At 35.4% G+C, this 9742-nt stretch overlaps 3 protein-coding genes and 2 non-coding genes across 5 annotated transcripts; 4 read left to right on the top strand and 1 right to left on the bottom strand.

The window, feature by feature from the left end:
- Positions 1-234: 234 nt before the first annotated feature.
- Positions 235-307, top strand: PHYBLDRAFT_t190. Its single transcript has one exon. It is a non-coding gene; the product is annotated as a tRNA-Thr (tRNA).
- Positions 308-1218: 911 nt separating this feature from the next.
- On the bottom strand, positions 1219-1292 carry PHYBLDRAFT_t193. Its single transcript has one exon. It is a non-coding gene; the product is annotated as a tRNA-Ile (tRNA).
- Positions 1293-1537: 245 nt separating this feature from the next.
- PHYBLDRAFT_171270 (hypothetical protein) lies at positions 1538-2431 on the top strand (the record flags this gene model as incomplete). The annotated part of the gene is made up of 2 exons (XM_018436549.1): positions 1538-1637; positions 1695-2431. The coding sequence occupies 2 exons, from the start codon at positions 1538-1540 to the stop codon at positions 2429-2431; spliced, it is 837 nt and encodes a 278-aa protein (XP_018288560.1).
- Positions 2432-2667: 236 nt separating this feature from the next.
- PHYBLDRAFT_171271 (hypothetical protein) lies at positions 2668-3543 on the top strand (the record flags this gene model as incomplete). Its single annotated transcript, XM_018436550.1, has 1 exon — positions 2668-3543. One exon carries the CDS (start codon positions 2668-2670, stop codon positions 3541-3543), a length of 876 nt encoding a protein of 291 aa, XP_018288561.1.
- A 1316-nt stretch (positions 3544-4859) lies between these two features.
- Positions 4860-6339, top strand: PHYBLDRAFT_171272 (hypothetical protein; the record flags this gene model as incomplete). Its single annotated transcript, XM_018436551.1, has 4 exons — positions 4860-5497; positions 5650-5674; positions 5956-6001; positions 6191-6339. The coding sequence occupies 4 exons, from the start codon at positions 4860-4862 to the stop codon at positions 6337-6339; spliced, it is 858 nt and encodes a 285-aa protein (XP_018288562.1).
- Between the last annotated feature and the right edge of the window lie 3403 nt (positions 6340-9742).

Below are 9742 nucleotides of genomic sequence, written 5' to 3' on the forward strand. Positions count from 1 at the left end.
GGGATTGAGAATGCAGATGGCGTGATGTTGTCTGATTGAGCTGAAATTTTTTTACTGACAGCTGGGATACCAAGGACAAGGACTGCACTACTTTTGGCAATGGGAGGTACGTTTTTCGTGATGGATGGATCGTTTTGCGTAAAGATGTTGATGGATGGATACACTTTATATGTGGATTCGTCAAAAATAAAATTTGGGAACCAGGCAAATAAAATGCTTAAGCGAAAGAGCAGTGCCTTCTTGGCTCAGTTGGCAGAGCGTCTGCCTAGTAAGCAGAAGGTCGCCAGTTCAATTCTGGCAGAAGGCAAATGAAAGTAATGTGCTTTACATTTTTATACTTTTACTTTGCTAAAGTACGGAAGGGTGCTGTCGTTTTTGATCTGGGTTGTTCTTCTAATGCTATAATGTCAAGTCTCTGTCAGAGTTGACATTGGTGAACAAAATCGATAGTTATAAGCAATCAGTAAGAGTTGACTTTTTAGGATAAAAGATTTTGACTTTTGCTAATTGGTATTTCATATATGTTTTAGATGTTTAAGATGGTGAATATACTTGTAGAAGATATTACTGGACAACAGGCATCTAAGACATATTATTGTAACTATTCTTTTAGCCAGAAATCAAACATCATTTTGTATAAATAGTGAAGAAATGTATTTAATAAAAAGCATTTTTATTCTTATCTAAAAACTATTCATAAACTTGACAATCCCTAGTAGTATTGATTCTGCAACTTAGTTACAAGTGCCAGAAAAGAAATACCAGATTGAGACTTGACAAAAAAGAAGACCAATCTAGATTGGGAATGACAATCAGATCAAGGACAAAATTGCTGGACATTATTTTGATGAATCCAAGAAATCGGGATAATTGACCGCAGCAGTTCTGTGTGTTAAAGATATCTCATAGATAACGAACTGCAGTAATGTCTTGTAAAGATTAATCACAGTAACATCTTCTGAGCATCAACCGCAGTAAAAGGACTTCTCTTGTAATTAAATAGAGTATAACAGTTTATTGCGGATAATGTACAGTATTAGTTTAGAAAACTATATAAGACAATTCAATTCCTCTCAATAAAAAGTACCTTTTATCCTCTCTTCGATTTTACATATACTCTCCGATCCCCAGTGGGTTTGACCTTTTGACTTTGCTATAGTAAAAGGAAGACTATCCCAGATCAGGAACGACAAAATGAAAATTGCAAAAATATATGTATGCCCACTACAGGGGTCGAACCTGTGGCCTTGGCGTTATTAGCACCACGCTCTAACCAACTGAGCTAAGCGGGCTCTCTTTTATGTAAACTTTACTTTGTTTTATTGGAGTTTGTGAAAGTTTGTATCCATGCAATTCTATTATCAATCCATCCAAAATATTGCTTCAAGTATTGCATCCATTGTTAAACACAACACATCTACCCTTCCCACCACCACATCCATTGTCAAAAAAAAATTTTCCTATCGTTCCTGCCATTTTATCATCAATTTTCACTTTTTCTCTGCCGATTGCTGCCATCTCAAGATTATTGCCAAACATGTCGCAATTGTTGCCTGCTAATTGCATGCAAAGTCTGCCAGCCGAACTTGTGACGTTTTTAACCAGTATGCAGTCACAGTTCAATGCACTTAACGAACGTACAGCACATTTGGAATCTCTTGCTGCCAAAAATGTCCAATTGCATGCTTAATTAGCTAATGTCTGGCAGGAGAATGCTGATCTCCAATCTCAATTGTTGCAAAACAATGTGACTGGTCCTGTTCCCAGCTCTGCTTCTCTTCCTGCACACCAGTCAACTGCAGATCTTGGAACTGCTGCCTCCACTTGGGCTACCAAAACAAGCTTGATTCTGCCAGCCAAGACACCTCGAGTTCCTTCTGCCCACCGAGTTGCTGCCTCTCAAAGACTGTTCTCTGACAAAACTGGTCCTGATAATTTTGAATATGTTTATATTTCTTGCTCACGCCGTATTATGCACAGTGAAGTGCACCGCTCTCTCCGCACTCTTGGTGTTGACACTGGTCACCTGTTAGATATTAACTTTCCTGCTCATGGAGTTATTGGAATTCTTGTTCATGTGCAGTATCTTGAGGAATTTAAGTCCCAATTAGCTAGTGCTAAGGTCTCTCTTGTCAACAACTTTGATCCACTTGATCCTAAAAATGTTGCTGATCCCAAGTTTGCCAACTTGTCTGTCTCTGGTCTTGAAACCCAGGCTTTGGTTCTCCAAAATGCCCACTGTCTTCAAGCTCTCAAGTTTTTGCGTTCTCACTTAGTTCTGCCAGTTGCTCACTTCTTTGTCCAGTCAGAATGGATTGGACTTGAGGAAATTCCTGCCCGACTAGTAGCTGAGCACTTTGGTGATGCTCCAAACAAAAAACATGCCCTTGATGCTCTCACTGCTATGATTGAACGAGTGACCTTTCAATAGGATTATGGAATGCTAATTGACTTCAACCTCGTGCAATTAAAGACGTGCTCAACCACTGTCAATCTCTTCATATGCTTTTTATAACTGAAACATGACTCTTATCCCCAGCCCGTCTTCCAATCTCATGGTTTCAGTTTCATCTCTATGGATCTCTTGTTGCTGGCAACTACCACGGATCGATGGGGGTGTCATTGTTAGTCTCTCTTTCCTGTCCTTATGCTGTCACACAAATACCTATGCCCAACAACTATGCTCTTACTATCAAGATTGGTACCCTTCGACTTATATGCCTTTACTTACCACCCTCTATGCTCACTCATGAAGCTCTTGATATCATCTCAGCCATTCCTTTAACTGATGATACCATTATATGTGGAGATTTCAATGCACACCTTGGTTCAGTAACTGGTGACTATGCATCTAACCCTCGTGGTGTAGCTTTAGAGCAATGGCTTGAAGAACGATCTTTAACTGTCCTCAATAGAGTTCTCTCACCATGCACACCCACATACATTTCCTTTCGTAATGAAGTTGAAATCAGCAGCATCATTGACCTTTTTATCACCAACACCAACTTTGCCAACCCTTCTTTACACATTGCAACCAAACTATCTTTAGGCTCTGATCACCGACTTCTCTCACTTTCCTTTACTTATGACCTGCAACACTCACCACCAGCACCTCCACCTATGTGCCAAACTTGGAATCTGTCACATCTTTATGAAGATGATATCAGATCATTATATGTCACCATCTTTGTCACCAAATCCGCCTCCCTTCTCACCACACTACAAGACCTTGTTCAGAATCCGCCAACTATATGTCCACCCATTGATGCTCTTACTAACTCTTTCAATGCACTCATTTATGACTCTCTTAATAGCTCAATTAGTTCTTGCCCCCCCCCCGCCCCTCACATTGGAAATCGTTTTGGACCCCTGCATTGCAAGCTGCAGCTGACCATAGAGATGGTTGTTACAAGCAATGGCGTCAAGCTTGTGGCATTGACAAGATCAATTGGTAGAGCCGGCACCAGCATGCACACAAGGAGTTTCGTCAGCAAGTTCAGACAGCAAAGCATTTGTCTTGGCATGCTTTTTGCCGCTCAATGAACTCGGATTTCAACAAGGCCACATCTAAGATAAAACAGTTGAATCGGTGCATGCAGCCTCAGCATACGTTCCAGCATGATGATGGCCCAGCAGCAGCAGCATCAGTCATGTGTGACCATCTCACATCAGTCTATAGTGGACATATTCTTCCTGACATTCGATCTTCACCACCACCACTCAACACTTCTCTCATGCCTTTTGCCTCTGTTGACTTCCCATTTACCTCATCAGTGGTGGAGGCCTTCATGCAATTTATGCCTAACCATAAGGCGCCGGGTCCTGACCACATCCATTTAGAAATGCTAAAGCCCATTCGGTCTCACATCTCACCTCTTCTTGCCTGTCTTTTTACTATTTGTTGGCAATGGTCATACACCCCCTCTCTTTGGCGCCATGCCCAAGTGTTTCAAATCTTTAAGAAGGGAGGCCATTTGGATGCAGCAAACTACCACCCCATCTCTCTTACATCTGTTGTCCGTAAGTTGTTTGAGATGTGCATAGCCTCTGAATTGCACAGATATTCTCCTCCTTTAGATGTTGCCCAAGGTGGATTTCGTCTTCGTCATAGTGCTCTTGACTAAGCTCTCTGCCTGCATGACTTGATGAAAGCCCATTTTCATCGTCATCACCACTACCCAGTTGTTGCTTTTCTCGATATTAAAGCAGCATATGACACTGTAGATCGGTGCGTCATTTGGCATGCTCTTTCCCAACGATGTGCTCCACCTGCTCTGCTTGGACTTTTGGTCAATATGTTTGACAATGTATCAATTTCTATTCATCTTGGAAATTTTTCCTCACAATCAATTTCGCCTGCCACTGGAGTCCTCCAAGGTTCAGTCCTCAGCCCTCATCTGTATTCTATATATATCAACTCTCTGCCACCTCTCCTTTGCACAGTTGCTTTACCATTCACCTCTACACATGTTCCCTCAACTTCGCCATCTTCTTTGGACACCTATAATTCTCTTCTTTCTCCTTCTGGTGTCAATGGCTTTGGATATGTCCTATCTTCTACACCCATCAATTCGCTCCTTTTTGCTGACGATGTGGCTATATTTGGATCACCTGCAGATGTCCAATATATGGTCAACCTTGCAGCTCAGCATTCCTTTTTGCTTGGATATTGTTGGAGCCCATCTAAATGTGCAATTGTATACCCTTCTTTTCGATCTCCTCACCAGCAACAGCTATCTATTTATGGTGAACTTCTTCCTGCAGTTCAGGAATTTATTTACTTGGGTGTCCCATTCCGCAACAAGGGTATTTGTGGGCCTTCTGTAGTTTCTCATCATCATTCTGGCACACTTGCTACAATGTCCAATCTGAATTCTGTTGGTGCTTGTCGCTCTGGATTCTCTTTGCTTTTGAGCTCCAGACTTTACAAGACATTTGTTCGCCCCATATTTGAGTATGGTTTAGCCATCACTATTCTACGCAAAAAAGATTATACTGAGATAGAACGTATTCAAGACAAATGTTTGCGTATGATTGTTGGTGGTCATGCTACTTCTTCTACTGCAGTACTGAAACATATTTGCAATTTGCCAAGCATGCAGTTTTGCTCTGATATTTTGATATCCAATTTCTGTATTTGTGCTCAATCCCTTCTGTCTGGTTGCCTGCTATCACTTTTACATTTACATCATCCTCAGTCGTCCTCTTTACCTGCTTTATCAAAAAATTCTCTTTTTGTCAGCATCCCCATCACACTGAATTTTCATAGCAATACCAAGCTCAAGCGGTTTTTTGAGACATTTCATCAGTTCAAGTTTGATCAGATGCGACTTACCAATACCAAAGTGTTACTTCAAGCATGCCATCTGTTGTGGTGGTTGAAGTTGAAGAAGTTTTTAAGAGGAAGAATTGAAGATTTGAGATTAGGAATGAAGATTCGTGAGAACTTGTGTAGGTTTTGTTTATTGAGAAAGATTTGGTATCAAAGTTTGGTCAGGTTCCTACACTGAACTACTACTGCTATTTATATTGTTTTGGATTGGGAAAATTATATGACTGGAGTCAGGTAATCGATCCTATCTGAGCCTTAATCAGAGCAACGTGATCTTGGGATAATTAATGTATGATTAATTATATAAATGTGTGTAGTCCCAATGAAGTATTAACATCGAAAGTAAATGTGTTTACGAGTTATAATTATGCTTATAATAATCCACTGATGTATCCCATATTATGGTGATATCATCATATGAAATATAATCACTATCATGCATGCTAAACCTGTGTGTTAAATAATAAAGTAATTGGTAGACACCTTTGACTGGAATAGCTGAGGCCTTATATTGTTTCCTTCAGACTTATTCTCAATTACAGCAGTAGTCAATACTCATTTACAACAGTTTGTATATTCTGTTAGTTCTCTCTATAGATATTTTCTATGCTATATCTTTATAGAAAGATTTACATATATTGAAGTGCTATTACATTAGGCGTTTGGCATGTATATAAAAAAATATGGCAGTTGTATTAAAAAAATACAACATTTACAAAAAAAATACTACAGCTCTATAAAAATAATACAAGGTTTACAAAAAAAAATTCTATGGTTATAAAAAAAAATATGACATTTACAAAAAAAAAGTACAACGTTTGAAAAAAAAATACTATAGTTATATAAAAAAATTGTAAGGCATAAGGATAAAAAAATTGAGTGCCATGTACCCTTCCACCAATAATAAAAGGGGGGAGCAAATTCAGATGGCAATGGGAGCAAATTCAGTTAGCAATGGATGCAAATTCAATTTCTATGGAAGTCAATCAGATGTCAATGGGGTCTAATTAGATGGAAACGGATGCTATATCAAGTCTCAATCTGGTATTTCTTTTCTGGCACTTGTAACTAAGTCGCAGAATTAATACCACTGGGGAATGTCAAGTTTATGAATAGTTTTTAGATAAGAATAAAGATATTTTTTATTAAATATATTTCTTGACTATTTATACGAATTGATACTTGATTTCTGACTAAAAGAATAGCTACGTCAATATGTCTTAGATGCTAGTTATCCAGCACTATAGGAAAAAAGTGGTCTTTTTCGAATTTGTGACTTCATTTTTGGTCTATAATAATTAAAAAGTCACCAAAAATACAAAATGAAACATGCAAATCTCTGTTCTTTGAAATGGGCAATAAAAAGCAAGTGAACTACCAAAAGTTAGATCTCAGAAGAAACAAATATATATTTTAATTATAGATATTACATTTATAGTAAGTATATAGAGCAATTGAGAAATATTGGATATCAGACGTAAAAAGAAAGAAAATATCTAAGCTTTTGTTACTTGAATAAAATTTGTAAAGACAATTCAAAGGCACACTAAAAAAATTAAATAATGAACCGTATGTCATCATTGTAAAATTACTATATTAATATTTCATATAAAAAACTAACTAATACATTTGTACAAAATATATGATGCTAATAATGACGTGAACTTTTCTCTTATTTTTCTTTTTATTCATAACAAACCCTTACATCTGGTTTTATTGTCATTATTATGAATAATATCTGTATAAAAATCATCCAGTTACTTAAATTTACGCAAGAAGCACTACAAAAGAAACAAGCAAATCTATAACTGGAGATCACCAAACTACATAATGTTACGAATGGATGCACATGTGAGGAGCCAACCTCAGACTATGATGTAAGAAATAATAAAACAAAAAAAAGACATGTAAACTAATATAAAGTAATATAGACTCTTGCTGTCCCAATTCCAAGACTATTGCCTGTATTAAATCTATAACTTTGAAATATAACTTTAGAATGATGAGTCAGAATCTTAGGGTTGAACTTAACAAGAAAAACGCAAAGCAATTATTAATACTTGTACATGTCTGATATGTGATAAAATGGCTGACAATCTTTCTGTATAAGCTTTAGAACCAAATCCAGATAGGATGTCTATTTCTCAAGATGAGAAGAACTTGATATATGCCAAACATATATGCTCACTCAAACGAAGTGATGTTGGCTTTACTGGATGTCACAAAAGCTGAACATCTCTTCCAAAAGTCTGTTATTCATAGAAAAACCATGTGAAGCAACAACCTTCTAGTAAGTTTATGTTCGTTAAGTACATTAAATTATATATTAAATATGAAGATATGAAATAATCTGAATGATATTTGGCCAATGATATTCAGAAATAAAGACTTTTATTATTATAACAACCAATAAAAACATTTTTAAATAATAATCTTTTACAAAATAAAATCTTTTTACCCAATTAAATTTGTAAATGAAACAGAATATATATAAATGAGGGTTAATTGAAGTAATGTTTTTGTTAAAATGACCAATAATATAAATTTTCATACTGCAATAAAGTTTCAATTATCTAATTAAAAGTAATAATATGACCAAAGTATTTTATGAGTGACCATATAAAGAGAAAACTCTTTTATTACTACCAATAAAAAACTTTTTTTTTCTACCAATAGCATAAGAAAAATGATATATAAACTAAAACATCGCACTGGAAAAATTAAAAAAAATAAGGTAGTTTAAATATGGGGTATAGTGTAATGTGCTTTCCATATTTAAATTAGTTGATTTTTTTTCCACTTGTGCTGAAGGTGACCTTCACAGATAGTGGAATGACTAGAGTCAACTAGCGGAATTGTGGGTGGGGGGTGCCGCAGGTAAGGTTTGTTAGCACTTTAGATATACTTATCTGACTTGATATATAAAAAGAAAGTTTTTTAAAACTGCGTATCTATTTTGATATTCTTTATATGGAACCATAAAGATCAGACACCGACATATTATGAAGATTAAAAGTAGCGTAAAGGTGACCTTTAAGTTAGTTTATTGTTAAGAAGTTTGGTCATCAGCAGCAAAAAAAGGCGTCTTTAAAATTATGGACCAGTAATATGTTCTTTATTTATTTGGTTTCCCGTTCTTATTAGGTTGGTAATGGTTTACGCTTTTATTTTTATTGGAAAGAATAGAATGTTTCTAGGTTTCAGATCTAATAATACTATTCTATATCTCTAGCTACTTCTTGCTTGGTCGGTTTGTTATATTTGGGATAAAAAATTTTTTACAAAAAAGAAATACCTAAAAAAAAATGAGCTGCTCAATACGTTTTTTTTGGGGTACGAGCAGTACTCTTTGAGAATAGATAAATCGTTAGTGATGGGTGTGCGTGTGTGTTGGATATTTCAATTCTTATAAACCATTAATACTTACATTGTAATTATCCAGTACAAAGACCAACCAATAAAATATTACAAGTAAAGCTACGGAATTTTGATTCCTTTGACTATGAAAATGATTGAAAAAAATTAATTTTTGTGAATTGGGTCATATAATTATTAATTTACATACCCAAAGCAAACGGATTTATTTGTAGATATAGATAATACTTATCAAAAGTCGATATAGTATCTGGTAGTTTTTTTATTAATAAACAGTATAAGTAATATAATGATACATATAAGGATAGTAAAAGAACAAAAAAAAGTCTTACCATGTTAATGACAGCAGCATGAGGTAGAAGCTTTTGATTCATAACATGTTTTGGAGAGGGTTGTTCATCTATAGTAAAAATTGGATTCAGTTTGATTAATATTAAAGAGAAATATAATAAATAAATAGATGAAAATATTATTGTGTTGGTGGTCGTGTTTAGCTGTAGAAAATATTTTTGGTGATATATCCTATAAAAAAGAAAGGAAAAAATCAGGATACTTTTATGAGATGATAGTATGAAGTATATTTACTAACCTTGGCTAATCCGGATGGCCATTGTGAAGAGAATGCATCAGAAGGAAACTATACACAAGTGACTATGGTAGCAGAAATACTTGTTATTACTCAGCTATATTTGAAGAAATTACTAATAAAGAAAAATAAAGAAAAAAAGCACCTTACCAGGAACATTTGCAAGTATAAGAGTAAAAGAGAAAGAAAGAAGTAAAAAGAAAAGAGAGGGCGAGTGTCTATGGCAACTGAAACAACTAATTCTTTTTAGTTATATAAAAAAAGTACTTTAAAAAAGCAGATTAAAAAAAAAGACTAATAAAAAAATAAAAAATGGGTGGAGACAGCAACGAAGAGTGTGTCTATGGCAACAGAATAAATAAATTCTTTTATTTTCTATAAAGAAGACTTTTTAGAAAGAACATGTCTTACACAAATAGTTTGCAAATATAATAGAAGTTGCAGAGATA

The sequence above is a fragment of the Phycomyces blakesleeanus genome (genome assembly GCF_001638985.1).
Source record: "Phycomyces blakesleeanus NRRL 1555(-) unplaced genomic scaffold PHYBLscaffold_18, whole genome shotgun sequence".
Lineage (NCBI taxonomy): Eukaryota > Fungi > Mucoromycota > Mucoromycetes > Mucorales > Phycomycetaceae > Phycomyces > Phycomyces blakesleeanus.